Source organism: Homalodisca vitripennis, unplaced genomic scaffold (assembly GCF_021130785.1).
Source record: "Homalodisca vitripennis isolate AUS2020 unplaced genomic scaffold, UT_GWSS_2.1 ScUCBcl_6919;HRSCAF=14363, whole genome shotgun sequence".
In the NCBI taxonomy this organism is placed as follows: Eukaryota; Metazoa; Arthropoda; class Insecta; order Hemiptera; family Cicadellidae; genus Homalodisca; species Homalodisca vitripennis.
In genome coordinates, this window is record NW_025783052.1 from 1,425 (window position 1) to 24,403 (window position 22,979).

Here is a 22,979-nt window from a genome sequence, read left to right on the forward strand (position 1 = left end):
AGGGTTAAGAGGCTCCAAGAACAAAATATATATGTTAAGAATAAATTCAATGGTAATAGATACTCTTTGTTTAAAGTTTATTATTGACAGATGATTTGAGTGCTTGAGTGACTTGTTGTTTGTGCCTTTTACTTCTGTGAAGTGACATAGTTTCGGTTCATTCTGTAGTCTGGATTTACATATTAATTTATTTACATTATCACTTTTTTGAGTTAGCCTACAGTCCATTGCCAAACTTTTTACTTTTTACACTTAAAGAAGAGGGTAAAAATATAGTGTTATACTTTTTGTAATATATAACAAAGGCAAATGTCCGAGATCCTATTGATAGATAACTAAATCATAAATAATACTTACTGGGTGAATGTAGATGGCATCGAATTTAGATGCTAACTGTTCCATCTGGTCCACATCGTGATTGTTGTTTGTCTCTCTAAGCCGATCGATGTGAGCCTGAGTGTGGCACGTCAGCAGTTCAGTCCTCGGTAGCTTCTCTGACATCAACCGGTTGACAGCGCTTCACCAGTCCGAGCTCCTCACATCTGTCAACATCCGGCACAAACTGTCACAATTTGTACCGAATGTTTCGGTCTAACATTCGGTGGCTAAGATGGCTCTCCAGCACATCAAGGCAGAAATATTTAAACCCTACGCACCCCACTAATATATCCATTAACTTGCAGATAACGCCAAGACAAGTAAAAATTTTATTTCTTTAAGTTCAAAGCTAATTTTATTATAACTAATTATAAAAGGTAAAAGCAAAAAAAGTATAAAACAGGGCATTTTACTTAAAACTAGTGTATTTATTGATGAAAATAAAAAAGAACTATTTACAAAACTGTTTGTTTCAAATATATTTTAATTTCATTGTAAAATTTAATATTTAGTTTTAAAGTTTAATTATATTTTATAAAACAAGATAAATATTTCAAACTAATCACAACAGTACCACACGATGAAGAATAATAATGAGATACGTAGTAGACTTGTGCACTCGTGACAACCGATAAAGCAGTAATACACGCCACGGATATGTTTGGTTATAGCTCTGTAGGAGGTGCAGAACTGACAAGCAGGTGGTCAGAGTTTAAACAAGGGCTGCTCCCCTCCCCCTACTGCAGAGTGAAGATCGTTTTATAAACACTTCCTTGGCAACAGTGATAAGCACAAAGCGTGCACTGGGCATTTCAAAGGCCTTTTGTGAACTAAAAAAACATAACCCAAGAGACATAATCTATAATATCGGATGTAACTGTAGTTGCCATTTAGGTCAGAGTCTATCATTCTAATATATCCGTCTACAGCGTGGGAAGGGTTAAAGAATTTATTTAACCATTTTCACCCGGGGCGGACAATATTTTTGTCTACCGAAATCTACGTGAAGCGTACGGGCGAACAAGTTATTGTCCACCGATTCCAATGTTTTGAAATAAGGTATATTGGCTCAAGAAATATATATTTAATTGTGTTTATAGTATTTTTTTAGTTTATTGGCTATTTAATAATCAACATTATCATCTATTTAATGTCTGACTTTTTTTGTTAAAAATACTGAGGTGTATTTAGATGTTCACAGTTTTTCTTTGTTGGTCAAATTACCTGATAACAAGGTGAAAAATTGTTGGGTTTGTTCAAATGAGGGAACCAAATGTGACAGGGGTAATATTAAAAGATCAAGAACTGACTGTGCTTCTTGTCAAGAGGGCTGCCGTCCAATGAGTTTGCCCGTACATATTTGCAGTTTGGCCTACCTATTTTTTATAAGCCTACCATTATTGTAAAATATATAAAACGTTAGCAACAATTTGTAAATAGATTTTGTGACTCAGTGTCAGTACCATTTTATGAAACAAACGTCATAGGATCAATGTTTGGAACTCATTTTATGTCATAACAAATTTTTATTATAAATTAGTATTTCTTTCCCCTAGGGTTTAAATTTTTTGATATGTTATAGTCAATAGTCAATAGTCAAATATTCTTTATTCAAAAACATATAGTACATTTCTTACATTAGAATAGTGTCAAGTTTCAATAATATATAAAATAAAGACTACATCCAAAACTAAATCTAAAAATCAATTGTTATTATTAAAAAATACCCTTTTCAAATTCCTCTATAGAGTACAAAGCTAAACCTGTCAAAAATGCTTTTAACTTTTTCTTAAATATATTACAATTGTCCTCTTTTTTAATTTCTTCTGGTAACTTTTTCAAGAATTTATTTCCTGCAAATGTTGTTTTTTTTTTGTAGAACTCCAGACGGTAACTTGGAAAATTAGACTCATTTTTGTGTCGTGTATTGTACGAGTGAATAAAATAATGTTGATCCCTTAGTGGGTTGTATCTTAGGAACATTATGCACTCATAAATAAATAGCCCATAAACGGTCAATATTTTTAATATAGCTAATTAAATGCAGAATTGAAATATTTGGATTGCCATTATAAAGTTTTTATTATTTCTTGTCGTTTTCAGGCTTTAAAGTTATTTTTTAACATTAAAAGAAATGTATACCCACAAAAACATATGATAGTATATTATTACATTTATTTGATAAACTTTACAGTCCTCTATTTAGTTTCAACTTAATTCTTTAACTTTTGGCTTTTGGTACCATAAACATTACAATATACTGAATAAAAATTGGGAAAATAATTTGTTATACAAAAACATAAAAAATAAAGCAGTGTGCATACAGCAGGTTTATGCGACTTTCAAAAAATGTGCGTAATAGTTTTAAGAGACAATATTCTTTTCTTCTAGATTAAAATGGTTACGTAAGCAATGTTTCAATGTAATGTGAACAGGAAAACTTAGATAATTAAACTACAATCAATTGTACCAAATGAATTATTCATCATCTGATCTGTTGACCTGATCTAAACGACCTTCATCTACCAGTTTTAAATGACTCTAATATAGTAATGGATAAAATTGACATAGACGTTCTAAGACAAAACCATTTTCTATAAAACTGCTCTTAACATTTGTGGTTTGATGTATTTTAAACCAATATTGGTATGAATATGCAATGGAATAGAAATTATTCTATATAAGTTTGATAGCTTTCAGAAACTGAAGAGCTTCTAGAGGCTGTAAGTTTAGTTGGGATCAACTAAACTAGGCAGATTTTCTCTTAATGAAATTAAAATAACAATTTTCATTTTTTATTTATTTTCAGTTATTTACTGAGATAAATCTCTCTTCAACCGGAAAACAGTTCCTCTAGATAAAATAACCATACATGTGACCATAAGTTTTTTTTAGATTATTTTTACAGTTTACTTCTTTTCTCTTCTACCTCTTTGAAAGGTTTGTGTCAGAAACAAACTATTCTATACTGATGGAATAAATTAGTGATGGCAAAATCCAGAATTTTTGAATCTAGAACCTGATTCTGAATCATACAAAATGTTATTCCCAGTTCTCAAATTCCAAATCCTAATAGCATTTTTAATCTAAGTACGATTTAAACAAACTCATCATCAATACAGTGGCCAATTTTAAACCTTTGGAGACTGTCTGATAATACTGTATAAAATGTATTATATTTTATTGAGAGAATATTTTTATGGCTATAAAAATTGTGAAGTGAACTAAAATTAGTGATTTGCTACACAGTCTGTTTGCTTCCTGTCGAGCAGCTGACATCCGCGCATAGATGCAGCAGACCTGTAGCACTGCACAAACATAAATATACAAAATAGAAACTGCAAGCTAAATATTATTTACAAAAGCGCAGTAATTTGTTAATTAGGATATCTATTTACGTTTTTCCATAGACAAAGCAATAAAAAACACTTTTTAGAAATGGATAATTTGCGTATTACCAACTAATCATCAGTCACCAACAAATAGAAGCAGTAAACTCGAGGCATTGCATGAACATAAATATTAAAAATATTAACTGGAACCAAAATATTATCTACAAAAGTATGATAGTTTTTTTAATTAGGTTAACTATTTACAGGTTTTAAAACAAAAAGTACAATAAAAACACATTTTGCAAACGCTAAGTTGCATACTATTGATTAACTGCCATCCAGGAATATATGCAGTGGACTCATGGCAATACTTGAACATAAATACAGAACTGCTAGTAAAATACCATTAACAAAACTACGATTATCTGTTAATTAGGTACCTACCTATGGGTTTTCATACACAAAGTACAACAAAATTACGTTTCTGCGATCAGCAATTTGCATAATGCTGATCAGTAGTTAATCATCGTTTTAATATTCAAAAAGTAAACACTTTACAACAAAAACTATAAAGTATTTGTAGGCATATTATTTATATCTTTAAAATGTATTGTGCTACGGTACAAAAAAGAAATAAGGGTGTAAAATGTAGGAGTTTTAACAAAGTACTCATGGTAAAAATTCCAGATAATTTTTACTTGAGCCAGCACTTCAGTTGGAATAGGTTGTTACTTGTTCACACAACTTTATGTATTTAACTATACTTATGTTTCACATTATTTGTACAGAACACACGAAAAAAATGTTCCAATGTATCAACAAATATCTTATTATTGACTATAAATTACGTAAAACAGCACATAATTTGTGTATGGCTTATATATTTTCAATTAAAACATGAAGGTTTGCAGAGTTCGGAAATTAGAACATCCCTTAAAAATACAAAGTATTACTGTATCTTTGTTTTCTTAGTGACAAAATTAAGGCTGATAATACATTCCGTGTACTAAACGGTTGAACCGGACATCTAAAACAAACGTGCTACAAATAAGATACCATACCAAAGTTACTGCTTTATACATCTATTTTAATAGTAACACTACAAGAAGTAAATAAAATTACCTGTCTAATGTTTTCATGAATCTGTCTGGACACTCGAGATGAGCTGGGTACCACAGACACCTGTGCTTCACCATACGAGTGTCGTACACAAGCCCTGTGCTGCCTCGAATCATATCTTTCGCACTCTGAGACTGAAATCAGGTGCAACGTGACATTAATAGCTGCTGACTATCTTAGTGACAACATAATCACATGTTATTACAGTGATTGTCAAGTATTGTGACAGTTTTCCTCTGAGATAAATATCCACTGCATGCTATTGTATTGCATCCTATTTTCCTCAAAAAATACACGTACTATCACTACGTTAATCAATTACACAAAATACTACAGGTAGTCCTTAAGAAATAATTGTAACATTTTTTTTCAGTATTTCTTTAACCCATTTGACTACCAATTAAAATACCCTCAGGTACAGAATTTTTCATTTCCAACAGAAATCATTGTGTGGATGCTTAGGGTCAATAAAAAATATTAAACGACCATATAACACAACAAAATTGTAGTTTATTATCTTATATTTTAGGTATTTAGTTGTCTAGCTACAATTCGATTTATACCGGATCCACCACTAAAAGTCAAATTATGTGGTCCATTAGCTTGCCTTGTTCACTCTCAAGTATTAAGATTACGCCATTTCTTCATAGCCACATTCACTCAAAATTTTGTCATCAAAGTTACCATCACTCACTTCACTTTTACTTTCATTGAGCATGTTCTCCACAAAGTTACTAAAACTCTCTACAATAAGTTGTACACAAAAGATGTAATTTTACTGCGACTTCATTTTACCGCAACGCCTCATTTCAGACAGCAACTAATCAAAACAATCAACAGATAAAACAGTAAATAACAAACGATTTCGAGAGAGTTGACCAGCTTCAAAATCAAACATGTTGTATTTTTACAGACTATCGATATAAAAGTATAGACAAATGCCAAAATAATCTATATTTTTAAACTCCAAAATTTATGAACTTGGCGTGACAAGCAGCGGCCAGCATCGGTAATTACGGTGATGTTAACAGATGACGGGCAATATACATCATTGGTAACCAATATGTTAACTTTTGAAACCAAAAATTTAAACCAATTTTCAATTTAACATGTTGACTTAAGATAGCTCTTCACATCAAGACCAAAGTACTGCAAGGTTTTAATTGTGTTAACAATGTTTTTACTCGGTGTGAACCGGAAAACTTAGGTTATACCTGTAGTCATGTGAGTCTTGTCTCTAAAAATGAGCATTCACATTATTAATATTTACCTCAGCCATTACAGAAAATAAAAAAGTAGCAAATGGAACAGGTAACTGTAACTCTTATCACTCAACAGTACACAAACTTAGGGAACAATAAACGCACACCAACTCATAAGGCCTATAAGTATTCTGCAAGGCCAAACCTACAAGATAATACAAGTAGATAATAATTCAATCCACTTGTATTAAAATACATTTTTAATTAATCTACGCCTTGTTGATAATGGAGATAGTGATGAGTGGTAAGTAAACAGCACAATGTTACCTTTAATATTTAGCGGATATTTTCATTGTTAAATTCATTATTTTGGATTTGCTTGATTGTATAATAGACTTGGGACAATTATAATAGAGCATGTACAGCCATAATTTCAGACAAAAAATGTCATAAACATAGATTGAGAAATGTTGTCTAGCTGTTTGCCCCATTTTGTATTTTTTACAAAAAAAAAATTATCTTTAGAACTGATAAAGCTACAGATACCAAACTTTGCTCATAGGTTCTAATAAAAATGTTAGAAAACCTTAAAAACATAATTGTGTAATTTGCTTTACCAGCAACAAATTGATGTCTACTGAACATTTTAAAAATCAAATAAAAAAAACACCAGTAAACTTATTATTATTAAAAATTCACAAGATATCAATTATTTTGCAATTTTTATTACAATTCCAACAGTACTTTGTTCAACAAAATCCGTCTGAGCCAAAGTGAGCATGACCACTTTAAAGGTATGCTTTCACAAGCCAGAAGCATAAGATATTATTGTCAGTTGAGAGACAGTTGTTTTTTTTTTCATGGTTGAATATTGAACCAGCTGTTTAAAATAAACAATAAAAATACAAAAAAAAAGATATTAAAATTAACAATTCAATCTTGAATTACTGGATAAAACATAGCACGAAAGAGAATAAATTACAACTCATAATGGATATTGAAATTATAGCTGATAAAACTAACACTATGTCAGACACAAATTACCTTTGTACTACAATAGACAAATATTAAATGTGACAAAGTATACTGTACCTTCTCATACACATCCTCAATGAACATTTCGTTCTTTCTCTGAGGCTTTGACTTCTGAAGATTTTGATTCTGTTTTCCTCTGGACTCCAACGGAGCAACTTCCTGAAACTGTTTGAAATTGTTTCAATGAATACGAATGTATTGGCTGTTAAATTGTTAATACTTGAAATATACTGGTACTTTGGTATTATCCAGAGGCCACTCTGTCCCTACTTACAACTTGTTATTACTTGATATAAATAAGTGCTTTAGATTAGGTTAACGTAAATATGTTACCAAAATAGTAGTACCAAAGTTAAAGTTACTATTTATGAGCGTTCACATGATCTGAGCTTCAATTACGATACTGAAGCTCGATTATATGATCTGAGCTTCAATTTGGTGATGCCTTTGGCACCACCAAAACCTGCACTGATGACCAGGGGCATTTCCGATTGGTATTTCCCTGACCTCAGATCACGTGCCAGATCTGATGTTGGAAAAGTTAGACAATCTGGGATAAAAAAAGAAGAAAAACAACCATTAAGATAGTATTTAAATTCAACCTCAGGTCACGTGAGTACTCGTAGATGTTAACTTGATCTTTTCTATTTATAATATGTACCTAAGTATTTACCTACTTATATAGCTTAATAACAAATAGTAGATAGGGACATAGTGGTCTCCAGATAACACCAAAGTACCATTATATTTAATTACTGATGGTTAACAATCTCGAGCACGCTACAATAATCTTTATTACTACACCACACCTGATTAATCCTCGGAGATTTCCTCGCTACTCGAGCTTCTAAACTTCTTTTGACTTTTACTCATGGCTGGTAGAATTGATTAATATTGCATTGATCATAAAATCTGTAACAAACAAAATAATAAAATGGAAAATTGTTTATTGTGAACAAATTCAAGGTCATATTTAATAAGTTTACTTTCATCTACTCTCTACGTTCTCTGATACACACAAGTCTGTTTTTATCTGTCTACATCACTTTTTATATTTTTATACTGCATTTTTTATAAAACAAATGTTATATCCCACAATTTAATATATTTTTGTAAAATACTTTTTTGATCTGAGCTGTTACAACTTTGATTAAATGCTCTTTACTTGTTCCTTTATAGACTAAATCTAAAACCACATTTTAAACAAAGTCTCCAATAAAAAAGATCCACAATTTATAAAAGTTTAAATTTGCATTTTGGATTAAAACGTAACAAAATTTGTTACATGGTTTAATAAGAGGGTAATATTCTGTGATACACATAAAGATCACAATAATATACATCTTTGGAAAGAACTGTGACGGAGAAAATTCTTCACAGAACACTAAGCTCAAACTATTAGTAAAATCAGTCTGTTATTTACTAAAATACTTCCTCATTACTTCTTGTTTAAGACTGGAACCACTCAGTTTTTAATAGCAGCCCTTATACTGTCCATCGGACTTCTTCTAAGACATTATCTTATCAAACCAAAAGTTTCAAACTGTAGTATCCGTGCAATAACAAATACTTGACTGCCAGACTTGAATACCAATCTCTCTGATTGCTTCTTGTTTGTTGAGTGTAGAACTGCGGGACTCCAGAACTCCAAACTAGGAGACCATACAAAAATTCAGATGTCATTATAAATTAAAATTACTTTTTGCAGTGCTGGGGCCATTTAAACTGATCTTCAATCTGCTGATTACCGGTAACATTCAAGTACATATATTTGCCACATAAATTACAAAAATCCTCATCATCACTATCTCGATCTTTGCAAATTGTAACACATTCCATTTATATTGAAAGTTATCTCTGTTTGGATGTGTCTTCATTTATAACAAGAGACTCTATTTTCTCAGGTGCATTCCAATCTATAGTCCCTAAGCTATTTGATTACAATCTGATGCTGTGAATGTGATAAGAAATACTCTTAATGTTGAATCAACATGATATCCCACAAGTTGCTCTCATTCTGTTAGCCACATGTACATATACCACCATCGTAGAGAAAAGTATAGGGTCCAAAGTAGTACCTTGTTGAAACCAGTTGGTCATGTCCTTATCAAACTCAACCATCCCTCATCTTTCCTTGAGATATTTCTGTACGATTGCAGCAGGATTGGGTTGATTTTTCTCCTCCATGTACTTCCAAAATACAATCCAAAAGTGGTATTGGGTAGAGTATGATAAGCGGACCCGGTTTTTTATATCAACATTATCAAATGGTATTTAATTATTATACACATCGATATAATCAACCAATAGCAATTAATCTAAATTCAAATTCCTTTATTCACAATTGCACAACACGTACAGAATATAGTGTCATTACATTACTTTCTACAAACTCTAAGATACATTTTAAGAAATTCACGTACAAAATTCTTCTGTATATTAAAAAAGAGTTGGCTAAGGCTTTTTATAATCTTTTTTTACAATAATTTTATTTATAAAAATAATAATTTATTTAATTGTGATCTATTTAGCATACTAAAACAGCTTGATTATACTTTAATTGATATTTTACACAAATGGTATTACAAACTACACATAACAATATTACAAATAATATTTAAACTATCGGTATATTATTAAAATAAAATAAAAAAACTCCTCCAATGCTTACAGGGGCCCTGCCCAGCATCATTGTTTTCAACTTAGTTTTGAATTTATATAAGTCCTCTATTGTTTTAATTTCTTTAGGCAGTCTATTGAAATATTTTATACCTGAATATGATGGTTTTTTTCATACATCCTTAATTTATGTTGGTCAAAAAGCCAGGTCATTTTTTACACCTTGTGTTATATTTATGATTGTCTCCGTTTCTCACAAAATTATTAAAATTTCTTTTGATGAACAGACACAGCTAAAAAAAAAAACATACTGGCTATAAACAGTGGGAATAGCCAGTCTGCTCCCCGCAAGACTGGTTCGCCATAAATGAAGAATACCCAGCTCTGAAAAAGGAATCTTTACTGAATCATTCCATTTTAATTTTAACATGATACGAAGTGCTTTCTTTTGCAAAATTAGAATTCTATTCAGATTAGCTTTATTTGTACCCACCATATACTATAATACCATAGGCAATATGTGAATGAATTAATCCGTAGTAAATTGTTTTGAGTGTATTCAAATTAGAAAATTTTGACATACGTTTCAATGCAAAACAAACCGGAAGATATTTTGCTACAAATTTGGTCTATGTGTGAGTTCCAGTTTAAGTTTTTGTCAAATTTTAATCCCAAAAATTTTTCTTTCATCTACATTTTCTATCATTTCTTCATTTAAAAAATATATTAATCTTATCCAGTTGTTTTTCACTTGAAAATGTAACATATTTTGTTTTTAGTGAGTTTAACAGTAAATTTTTTGAAATTAGATATTGGGTTCAAAGACGACAGACTAACATAAGCTTAGTCTCTATGTCTTCAACTGACTTTCCTGATATTTTCAAATTTATGTCATCTGCGTACAAACAAATGTTCTCAAAGTGACTTGTATGGGGTAAACCTCTGTTGTAGCACAGAAAAAGTAATGGACCCAATATAGATCCCTGTGGGACTCCATATTTCACAGGCTTATGGTTAGATTTAACACAGGATAACTGTTTAAAATTTGAAACAAAATTTATTTCTACAAATTGTAACCTATCCCACTAGATATGTATTAAACCAATTAAGTGCCCTTCCTCTAATTCCTAATTTATGTAGTGCACCAAGCAAATCACTATGCCCTACACTATCAAATGCTTTACTCAAATCTAAGAAGACCCCTATTGTTTTTTTACCCTTATCTACCGAATCAATAATTGACTCTATCATTTGTGTAGCAGCACTAATCACTGATTTCCCGGGACGAAAAACCGTGTTGTTCTTTATCAAAAAAGATTATTAATTTCTAAGTATTTTGTTAGTTGGATTGACATGGCTCACTCATAAACCTTAGCAAATGAAGGATATCATAGAAAACTGGTCTGTAGTTTGATGCACATTCCCGTAGGCCCTCTTTAAATAAAGGTTTAACCTTGGATATTTTTAATTTTTTTGGAAAAATCCCACTGATGAATGGAGTTAATTAAATGAACAAGAGGTTGAATTAGACACTGTCTAGCAAGTTTAATGACTGGCATCGGTACCTCATCATAGCCTGTTGAGTATTTATTTGGAAAAAGACATGATAATTTTTTCAAGATCTATTTCTGAAATATTTTTAGGTATAAAAAAAGTTTTTTTTTTTTAATTTAATTGGTTGATCTTCACCAAATGAATTAGTTGAGTTAAGTTTTAGTTTTGGTAAGATTTGTGAATAAACCATATTTATGTAGAAGTTTGTTAAACATTTCTGAAAACTATATTAGGATTATTAACAACTAAAACCATCAATATTTAAAGCTATATTTTCATGACTTTTAGTCCTCTTACCAATTTCACTGTTTATGATCTTCCAAGTCTCCCTGCATACATTTGAGGAGCCAGAAATCAATGAATCTAAATACATTTGTTTTTCTACTTTACATTGACTGTTGTATTCCTTGATTTTTACTTTTAAAAACTTGTTTTAAATGTGTGACTGTTACTTTCTCTACTGAGGGAAGAAATTTTTGAAATTTCATTTTTCATGTTAAGTAAATCTTCAGTTGTCCATGACTCTTTTCTATTAATTTGTTTAGTTTTCATTTTAGGATAACATGTATCAAAATAATAAAAAAATATTGAAAAAAAATTCATCATACTTTTCCTGGACAGGTGCATTATATACACTGTTCCAGCTTTCTTGAGATACACATTTAAGAAAAATAATTGATTATTTTCCTTGTTGAATTTTCTTTGAAACTTCGTTAAATCATTATTTACTGTATTTATAATCTAAATTTTCCATCTATTGCAACAAGTTGGGCGTCATGGTCAGAAATATTGTCACCCTTGTCAAACTTTTACACCCTGTTTTAGGAAAATTGCTTAAAACATGATCAATACAGGTCTGAGCTATAGTACAGACTTTAGTAGGAAAATCTACCAAACAATTCATCCCATGACCTTTCAAAAGGGTTTTTTTTAATTTCTACATTCTTTAGAAATTTATAAGTGTATTTATGTTTTATATCACCCACTGAAAGAAAACAAAAACACCACAACCATAATTCCAGCAAGCTTCATTGTTGAAGGTGAAATTACACAATTCTCCCAATAGCATTGCCAATGCTTTTAAATCAATTTTTTTCCAGAATAGCAGAGAAGACACTTGACAAAAATAGAAACACCGAATCAAAATCCTACTCCAGCAAATGTTATTCAGGCTCACTTTGTTACTAACTTGCAGAACCACAACACTACTGAAGAAGAAATAGGAACAATTATTGACTCCATGAAAGCTAAAACATCTGCTGGAGAGGACGACATTTCTTCAAAGCTAATTAAACATTGTAAAAGTGAACTTTTAACCCCACTGACAAACTTTATAAACAAATTTTCCCTATAACAGTCTAAAAGTGGCTAAAGTCTATTCCAAGTACAAAAGTGGCCAAATAAATGACGCTGCTAACTATCGACCAATATCTCTGATATCAAATTTTTCTAAGATCCTAGAGCGAGTAATATTGAACAGACTTATAGCACATCTGCAGCAACACAAACCTCCTGACCTCTAGACAACATGGATTTATCAAGAACAGATCAACAACAACTGCAGTAGTACAACTAATTGAATACATTATTGATAAACTAGACCAGGGATGTGTTGCAACAAGTGTCATGCTCGATTTCAGCAAGGCATTCGACTGCCTGGACACAACCTGTTTAATTGGAAAGTTCAAGGCACTTGGGATAATTGGAAAAGAAGCCAGCTGGTTCACAAGTTATCTCAGCGCTAGGATACAATTGGTTGAGCTAATCTACAAGGATAACAACACCCTTCTCACAGTAAAATCTGAAAACCCTCCCAATGAAAAGAGGAGTGCCACAAGGATCTGTCCTTGGCCCCTGTACTTTATATACTCCTCACCAATGATTTTCCAAGTTACCTTTCAGAGTTTTGTGAGACAGTGATGTTTGCTGATGACACAGCACTACTTGTTGCCACCAAAAATCGACAAGAGCTTGAAATAAACTCCTATGTGGCATACAACATGGCAAAACAGTACTGCCTTCAAAATGATCTGGTCCTGAATGAAAGTAAAACCTATCAACTGATATACACATCACTTCCCAATGACTACCAAGGCCTTCCAGAACTAACAACACTAAACTCGAATAAATTATCTAGGCATAGTCCTTGACAACAATCTCTCATGGACACTCATGTAACCCAACTTTGTAAAAAAACTGAACATGGGTCTCTATGCTATACGAAGGCTAAAGCAGGTCAGTGATAACAGAACAGCCATCATAGCCTACTACTCTTTATTTGAAACCCACCTAAGATATGGTTTTGTGGCCTGGGGTGGGACAAACGTTTCAAACCTCCAAAGAGTATTGGTAATCAGAAAAGAGCCATAAGAACACTGAAAGGACTAAGACCGCAAGAGACATGTAGAGAAGCCTTCAAGGAGCTCAGGATCTTGACAGTCACTGCACTCTATATTCTTGAAACAGTGATGCATGCAGTAAAAATAGGCCGAGCCAGATTAGGAGACCCCCCACACATACAACACAAGGCATAGGCACAACTTCGCACTCGACACCCATCATCTCTGTTTATTCGAGAAGAAACCATCTTATCGAGGAGCTGCCTTCTACAACTGTCTGCCAGAAGAAATGAAGAGAATCCCTGAGAAGAATCTGAAGAGAAGACTCATGGACTGGCTGCTGGAACAAACAATATACACAGTCCAGGAGTTTTTGGATTGGAGAACTCAGCAATGAAGATGAATAATGACAAATTCTGTAACTCTTACTGTACATACTTTTTACCTAATTCGAACTTAACAATTGTAATTCAAATGACACAATCGCTGTACTCAATGTATATGTGAATAAAGATTTGATTTGATACAAAAATATATTCACATTTTTTTTGTAATTAAATTTTATTAATTTATCCAATTTTTCTAGAAATATATGTGTATTAGAGCTGGGAGATCTATAAATACCTACTAAAATAAACTTAAAGCTATTACAGCTAAACATTGTTGCACAAAATTCAAACTGTCTATCTTCTTGCAATTCATTGCATGCCGGAAAACATACCTGTTTCCATTCAATCCCATCTTTACATAGTACCATAAATTCCCCTCTAATGGTTTTTTTCCTACAATAATGAGAAGTAAACGTATATTTACTTACATTTAATTGACAAATTTCATCCAGTTTAATATTATGTTCATTAAGAACTACTATATCCGGGTTTAATTTTACCAATTTTACCAATATTATTAAATTTTGAATATTGGTAGTTAACTTTTCCTTGGATTGGTTGATTGAAATTTTTGGATCAAAATTTACGTTTTCCCTTTGAGAGGTCTGGTAACTGAGTTTAAACGGTTAACAGAACGCTCTCCGGCATTTTCACTCGTATGTTGGATTTGCACTTCCCTCAATGACTGACTCTGCTCATACACACAACAATTATTATTATTATTTATTTATTGTTATTTATCTGAACAATAAATAAATCATCTGTATCAACTGTAATACAGATTTTCATATTCTAAACACAACCTTTATCTATAAGTAACTTCTTTTAAATTAAAAGATTGTTAACTTAGAAAACTAAACAAAATAACACTTAAAGATTATTTACTTTCTCAGTTTCAAGATTTTTGTTTTGTTGTTACATTTCCTTTATTATTTAAATGAAATTTTTTCTGTCGTCTGTCTTAATTTTGTTGTTTGGTTAATGGTTATGATTCTTTAGTATTTATGACATTACACAATTGTTTAAACTATTTCTATTAGTTTTAAATATGTGACTTTAGTTTAGTATTTTAGATACATTGATATTGATTGATAGTTCTGTTATTCGATGATTAACAAGTACTGGTGATTGTAATAAGCGAGATAAAAATCAGGTCTGCTTATCATACTCTGCCCATGGTTTTTTTTTTTTTTTTTTTTTTTTTTTCCTTTATTACATGAACATAAAGTACAGTAATAGTGTCATACAAAATTCAAAATGTCATACAAGTAAAAATGGTCACATATTTTATGTCATTCAATATTAGTGCAGTTCTTTCTCAGCTTGGCGTTGTCAGGAACTCTTCAAGGGTGTATATTGGTCTTTTCACTAGGTAGTCTTGAAGTCCTTTCTTGAGTCGATTTCCTGATAGGTTTCTGATGTTTTCTGGGAGCATATTTTTGAGTTTTCTACCAATGTATGATGGTTTTTTACCAAAAAGAGCAGTGCGGTGTTGAGGCAATATGTATCTGGAAGCATTACGGGTATGGTAGGTGTGGATGTCACTGTTGGTTTGGAGGTTTAGTCTGTCATGTATTCGATTGTTTCAAGTATGTAGAGAGCCGTTACTGTTAGTATACCCAGAGACTTGAAGGCTTGTCGGCAGCTTTGAAGTGGTTCCAGTCCAGCTAGAGTCCTAACTGCTTTCTTTTGTAAGATGAGTATTCTATTAAGGTTTCCAGCAGAGCTGCCCCAGACAACCAGGCCATATCTGATATGTGATTCCACCAAAGTGTAATAGGCAGTTTTTGCAGCTTCTAAAGTTCCAATCCATTTGATTCGTTTTACTACATAGAGTCCTGTGCTCATTTTTTTGCAGGTGTTATTTACTTGTTCTGTCCATGAAAGCTTGTTATCTATTGTGATACCCAAAAACTTGACCTGATTACCTACTGATATATTGGGTAGACTTGGTGTTTGGTCTTTTTTCCTACTGAAATGCACTTGAGTTGTTTTGTCGGGGTTTAGTGCTAGGTCATTGACTTTGCTATACATGAGAGCATTTTGCAGTGATGTTAAAGAGTTAACATAAAGTTCTTCTGCTGAGTCATCTTTTATTAAAAGGGTTGTGTCATCCGCATACATTAGACAGTGAGTGCTGTTGTTTTGGAGAAATGACGGAAAGTCGTTAGTAAACAGGATGAACAATATAGGGCCTAGCACAGATCCCTGAGGAACTCCTCTGGTAATTGGTTGCAGATTAGATCTGACTGTGCTTGTGACACCGGATGTGGTAGATTGTAACTCCACAGCTTGAGATCTTCCATTTAGATAGCTTACAAACCATTTGTTTGAAATGTCTCTAATTCCCAGGGTTAAAAGTTTTTTTGAGATCAGACTGTGCCCCAAGCAGTCAAAAGCAGTGGTATTAAATACATTCTGAATATCCAATATACACTACCAGATTTACTTTTTGTAACTGAAACTTTTCAAAGTCATGAGAATCAAAGTGTGTATCAACAAAAAACACCCATTTTCTAAATAACAAATAAATAAATCTACCGAAGGAGCTCTAGAAAGAGCATAACTATGCATATTCTTAAAAGAAATGTAAAACATTTTGAAATTGTATCTTAAAAGATCAATACCATTCCTTGCAACCTTGGAAATAATGATAAAATAGGTTTATAAAATCAATTAAAAGTCTTGCAGAAGTACTGCTCCTAAGACCAAATCTGCACCTGTATCCTCAGATGAAACTAGATTAAATTTTCTCATAATACAATTACATTTCTCATTTAAATTGTTGAAAGTTTTTGTCAGTACATTGAATTATTTTTGTAATATTTCTGTTTTTATTTCATTTAATTATTTTTGTAACACCAGTCTTATAGGACATATTATTGTCAAACTTATGAATAGGTCACTATGGCCAATTATTGGAAATTAAATTTATTAAAAAAAAAACAAAGGTAGTTACAGCAGTACACTGTTGTATCCTTAGCTTCAAATTAACCACTGATATACCAGACAACAACACTATTGACTTTTACTTTCACTCAGTTTCAGGCTAAATTCACTTTATTAGTTTACAAACTGTTAACGATTAGGCTATCATGATTCTTTTTTGAACTTTGAGCACTAGTCATCAATGTCATCATATATACTAGGTGATCAAAAAGCATATCAATTAACATTTTTAAGGTTTATATTTTGCAAGAAATATTGTAAAGAGATAAGGCTTGTTGAAAAAATCAATTCACTGCCTATATGATTGAATTTGTACAGCTTTTTTGGTGCTCAGCATTACAGCAATTTTTAATAATTTAAATATTTTCTTATAATTTCAAACATAAGACTTCTTGACACTTTTAGTTATCTATATAGTTACCTGTATAAGTTAGGTACAATTTTGAGGGATGTTTTTTCGATGTTTTGGGTTAGCGGCACCGTGCACTTCTAATAAAAAAAAAAGTAAAACATCCCTCAAGATAGTACCCAAATTCAGATCAGATCACATGAGCGCTCAAAAATGTTATCTATAACATTGGCACTACTAGCAACATATTTATAATAACGTAATCTAAATCTAGTAATACCAAAAGGTAGACAGAGATGCCTACTTCTTGCTGACATCACTTCCTTTTGGGAGGCAGAAAACCAGAACCGATCATCATAATTTTCATAGCAAGTCTAATAAAGTGTTATTTCTAATAATGTAGTTTTTAGGTCCTCTGTAAGAAACACTGTGCCAAACATAGTGACCTCTGGATAATACCAAAATAGGCCACCTTTTTTCTTAAAAATTACTACCCTTAACACTTTTAAAGTACTTTCCATTAAAACAATCAACAAATCATACCAAGCTGGACATTAATAGCTTTACTGACCTTTGTATTGTCTACTGTAAACATTTGTTAATAATAGGCCTAAAGCCAACTTGCTTTCAGCACATAAGATATTCGATTTTTAAAATGTAACTTATGTATCAATTAATAGAATCATTAAAGACTGTACTTACCATGTCGGGAAAAGATATATATATATATGTGTGTGTGTGTGTGTGTTAGCCTACCAATATAATATAGGCTATCAACAGTTATAAATTGGAACAAACCTTAAAAACTCTATCCTTTCCTATTTTTCTAATTAGCTACTAATGTTTTTTTATACAAGAACCGTTTAATCAATTAATTATTTCATACTAATTTAACCTCTTCCTTTGTATGTAACTGAAAATATTTAGTATTTATAGTCCCAAAGTAGCTTTAAGTATTTGTAAATAAAATACTATCAACTTACTCGTTGATGTTTGTATTGACTGTAACCTTAACCTATAAGCTTAATTTTTATTTGTATTTAATGATTTGATCTAATCATCAAATAGTAATTCACAGCTAGCTATCAACATTGGGATTGGATAACAACATCTCACTCCATTCACTCGTTACGAACTAATATGGAATTGCAGAATAGATTTCTCCACTCTTAACCCACACACTCACCGCTCACGCTTAACTCAGCCTTCGCCCTTTGGTTTATGTTCGTGTGCATTGACTCACTGACTCACTTACTTCACTATACCAGTGTGTCAAGTCAATTCAAACTTTGACTTTAGTCAGTATTTGCTTTTCAGATTTACTTTTTCTATACGCTTATACACATGTCTTAGCGTTTTTTATCATACAGCTTCGCTTTTCTATATCTGGCTTTGTAATTTTATAGAACTTTTTTGTTGTAATTAAATCAATGTAGTAAAATAAGTTACATTAAATCATATCTTTATCCATTTTATGGAGGGTGTTAAAAATTTCCGTCTGCCATTTTTAAAATGGTAAGGATAGTCATATATTATTCTAAAAATGCATAACAAAGGTTAATTTAGTCCCAAAGTATCATAAACTTATTGTAAGTGGTTCAAAAGTAATAAATTTGTGTTTAAAACTAAAAACAAACTCATGCAGGCTATTAGTTTAGAATACATTTATGAACACCAGTACGGTATGTCTTAGTACGTACATTTATATGCACTGTTTTATATATAGAATCTCATCATAAATGTTTGAAACACTTATGAACATTTCATATAACAAGTCAAAAACTAATTATATGAATATGTTTTTTTAATATTAAGTTTTCATGAGACTCAATTATTACAAACGATATCATTGATCAAAAGTTCCGATATGTGAAACGTGAGTATGCCTGTATATTGTTAATACTCCTACCTCGTCAGAGCTAAATTGGAAGAAGTCGAAATTTCGCGTGGTTGGGTTTTGGTTTTACCCTGACTCAATTCCTCCATTGGCCAAATTCATTTAAAAAATGAATTTATTTTGGAGACCATGTACATCTTTTAGAGGATTTTATGTCATTTACCGTAGAATACATTGTCCAATTACACTCTAGAGGATGTATTGAAAAAGTATAAAACGCAAATGATTCGAAGGGCCAGGGTCTATATGAAGGTGCACCTGATTTAACGCCCCTTGCACATAGTACTCCCTCGTTCGTAGCGTCGATTTGACGGTCCGAAATGGGGTGCTATATCAGAGCAGTGGCTATATTCATGCCCTAAATAAAACAAAACCCCTTATAATAAAGGAGTCCTTATTCAGCGCAGTGACCGTGCCCATGTCCTGATTTAACATCCCCTCGATTCTGTTGTCAATAGTTAAGGGATCGCTGCTCTCGGTTTACTTTTACCTTTTAATTTTTTATATCCTTTCTGCTACTGTAAATATTCCATGCCACAATGTCCAAGAATCCAATTATGGATACCTGACGTGCATATATCCACAATTTAGTTCATTAAATTGAATTTTATTGCAATGTTTAAATAGTAGCCACAACACAATGTATATTACCGTTGCTGTCTATAGTACACTTTTGTCCCTAGAAATGCTTGGTATTTCCCGTTTCATTTGAATATCTGAGTACTTTTCATATTTTCCTTTTCATAAAAAGATTATTTTGGACTATTACGAGAATTTTAAAATAAGAATAGCCACATCGGTCAGACCATTTTTACCAACGAGCACCATTTTATTTTAATTGATATTATAGGTAAAGTCGCAGATAAATTATGTATTATTAGCTCAGTCAAGTAAGCTGCACTACCTTAAGTTTTTTGTTTTTTACATCAATGTGACCACGTGTTACAGCATTTTACAGCTAGCAACAATACGTAAATTAAGCATATAATTTGTATTATTCAGCTACAGTCTACTCAATACATAACTCCCTGATTACGACTTAGAAGTTTTGCTCTAATGTCACTGGTTATATCGTTTATTGATCTCTTTTCATCCAAGTAAGTTTGCCAGTTAACAAACCTAGGCGTGACGTCAGAGCCCAAGGAACGCAGCGTCCCCTATATGATGAAGCTCCACTTAATATTTTAAAGTGTAGTAGGAGCACACTTGCAGCCCCAATTTGTAAACTATTTAATTTAATACCTATCTGACTACTGGTGCATTTACTTGATGAGTTAAAATCTGTCTTATTCTATCCCATTTCACAAATCAGGATTTGTCAACATTGTTTCCAGTTACCGTATTACGGGGTGAATAGGGACGCCGAGGTGATTAGGGACAAAAACGGAAAAAGTTTTGTTTTATTTTGTTACATACATGTTTTTTATCAAATAGTGGTAAACAAAGTGTCAATAGTTAAGCCATAACATACCCTACGAAAACGTGTCTGAAAAAAACTTTGTTGACATTTATTACTCTATGTTTACAACTTCTGTGTTTTGTTGACTTTTTAGGAATTTGTCATGGTTGTTGTGGTGTGAACCAAGTTGATGTTTCTATGAAACAAGAATAATCTAGCCTTTTTAAATACCTCAAGGTGAGTAAAATAACGTAATATAAGTAGAAATAGGATAATAATTTGTTATGTTACAAATTTTAAAACAAAAAGAAAGCGTACTTCGAAGAAAAAAAAGGGTGAATGGGGACATTGTTTGTGGTCAAAGCCAAGTGATCTAACATAAAATAGTTTGTTGCGTAGGTTACCTTCAATGAAAGAAATTGCTTATTAGATGTTTTTATAATGATATTTATGCAGTCTTACAGTATATTTTTAAGACTTAGCCTAATCTGTGTCGTTTGATTTCAGATGCCGAGGACTTATAAAAGAGATCCGAGGGCCAAACATCACCGCCCTGTTGATGAAGAAGCCATAAAACGAGCACTAGATGCCGTGGCAAAAGGCATGTCTATTAGAAAAGCTGGAGAGCAGTTTAAAATCTCAAAATCAGCGCTGCACCGATACGCAAAAAAAGCAAGAAGTGGACGAAAGTTGACTTTTAAAAAGAAAGGAGGACAGACCGCGTTGGACTCAAAGTTAGAGCAAGAAATCAGTGCTAGCCTATCTAAGTGTGGTGAATGGGGTTATCCTCTGAGTACATTTGATGTTCGTTGTTTTGTTAAGTATCATTTGGATATAGAAGGGAAGAATGTATTAAAATTTAAAAATAACTTTCCTGGTGCAGACTGGGCTGATGGGTTTTTATCAAGACACAAGGCCATTCTGTCCCAAAGAATGTGCCAAAACATTAAAAGAAGTAGAGCGAAATTATCTCCAAAAGTAATCAATGACTATTTTGATGAGTTGAAGGACACTGTTACAGATGTTCCTCCCGATATGATAATCAATTATGATGAGACTGCGTTGTCCGATGACCCAGGCCGTCGGAAACTAATTTTTTAAAAGGGGTTGTAAATACCCTGAGCGAGTTATGAACGAAAGTAAGAGCAATGTGTCTGTGATGTTTGCTGCCACTGCTTCTGGCAAAATGCTGGCTCCTTACATAATTTTATAAAGTGAGCCGGTTCTATACCTATATCTCCCCGGCTCATGTGTGTTTTATATAGTGTGTGTGTGGTTTATTGGCTGCAGAGGCGACTGACCATTTGAAGGCGTTTGGCCTTTCCAGCAGAGTGGCAAAGACTCCGAGCCGTGCTGTACTAGTTAGGAGCAGCTCCAGTTTAATTTATTTTGTTAAATTTTAAGTGTTTGTTAGTTTTGCTGAGCATTTCTCCTTCTAACATGTGCAGCTAAGTTGACGGCCCCTCACTGATGAGGTCCAAGGGATGAATTGTTTTATCCTGTCATCTCTCCATCATGCGTGGTCGCAGAGAAACTTCGCCTTTGCGCTAGCTGCTGAAGGACGGCCACCATGATGGACATACCTACTATTCAACACCTGTGATACCCCGTGATATTGTTATTGTTGCTATTTATATAGTTTATATTTTGTTATTTAGTTTTAAGTTAGTTTTAGATATTATTTAGTTATTTCTTGGGTTTCATTAGGAGCCCGCCCTTAGCCGAAGGATACCGGGTGGAATTGGCATTTCTTGTTTCAAATTATGGCATTTCTAATTTTTGTATGCAGGTGCACCTGACGGAGATTGTTTGAGATATACTACTGCAGGCACTTTTATTTTTTTTTTAATTTATAGTGTATATATTTATACATAATTATATTGACAGGATAGGCCTGTGTTTTCGAAGTAAATGAACCTGAGTATGCTGACCACGGTGTTCTTTTTTTTACCTAGTTTTTTTGATCCGGCATCCCGTTCGCCGCCATGGGCGCGCGCTTCCCTGATGTTTGCTGTGGGTGTGCGGGCGGCGATGTAAGGTTTCAATGGTAGCAGAGCGTGGTTCGCTGCTCTCTCAGCTGTCTCTCAGTTCTGGTTTTGTTTGTTGGTGTAGGTTAGTGTTAGGTAGGGGGAGGTCAGAGTACACAATTTTTTTTTTATTAGGAGCTCGCCCTAGCACAGGATACCGGGTGGAATTGGTTTAGTGTCTTGCTTCCTGCAGACTTACCCTTTGCAGGGAGCAAGGGACTCTAAATTGCTTAACCGCTAAATTTATCTAACTGTACTCTACTTCTCCCCTATCAATGTGTTGTTTTGTTATATTTATTGCTTCTGTGTTTGTAGGTTGTGGTTAGTGTATATTTGCAGGGTATCCTTCTATTAGGTGGCAGGTATTAAGTTCTTCACTTGGACCTCGTCA

General features: G+C 32.7%; 2 protein-coding genes across 4 annotated transcripts; one reads left to right on the forward strand and one right to left on the reverse strand.

Annotated features, from left to right (window-relative positions):
• Positions 1–336: 336 nt before the first annotated feature.
• On the reverse strand, positions 337–18,547 carry LOC124373999 (histone deacetylase 6-like). Of its 3 annotated transcripts, none has more exons than XM_046832303.1 (5): positions 18,452–18,547; positions 7,876–7,978; positions 7,124–7,231; positions 4,833–4,963; positions 338–542 (listed from the first exon to the last, which is right to left on the reverse strand). In XM_046832303.1, the coding sequence occupies exons 3-5, from the start codon at positions 7,148–7,150 to the stop codon at positions 476–478; spliced, it is 225 nt and encodes a 74-aa protein (XP_046688259.1). In that variant the 5' UTR covers positions 7,151–7,231; positions 7,876–7,978; positions 18,452–18,547; the 3' UTR covers positions 338–475. The 3 variants fall into 3 exon arrangements, with proteins under 3 accessions (XP_046688261.1, XP_046688259.1, XP_046688258.1); XM_046832302.1 differs by lacking the exon at positions 18,452–18,547 and adding an exon at positions 18,249–18,445; XM_046832305.1 differs by lacking the exon at positions 7,876–7,978 and having other exon boundaries at positions 337–542.
• A 2,149-nt stretch (positions 18,548–20,696) lies between these two features.
• On the forward strand, positions 20,697–21,762 carry LOC124374000. The gene is made up of 2 exons (XM_046832306.1): positions 20,697–20,798; positions 21,069–21,762. Exon 2 carries the CDS (start codon positions 21,069–21,071, stop codon positions 21,660–21,662), a length of 594 nt encoding a protein of 197 aa, XP_046688262.1. The 5' UTR covers positions 20,697–20,798; the 3' UTR covers positions 21,663–21,762.
• The last annotated feature ends 1,217 nt before the right edge of the window (positions 21,763–22,979 follow it).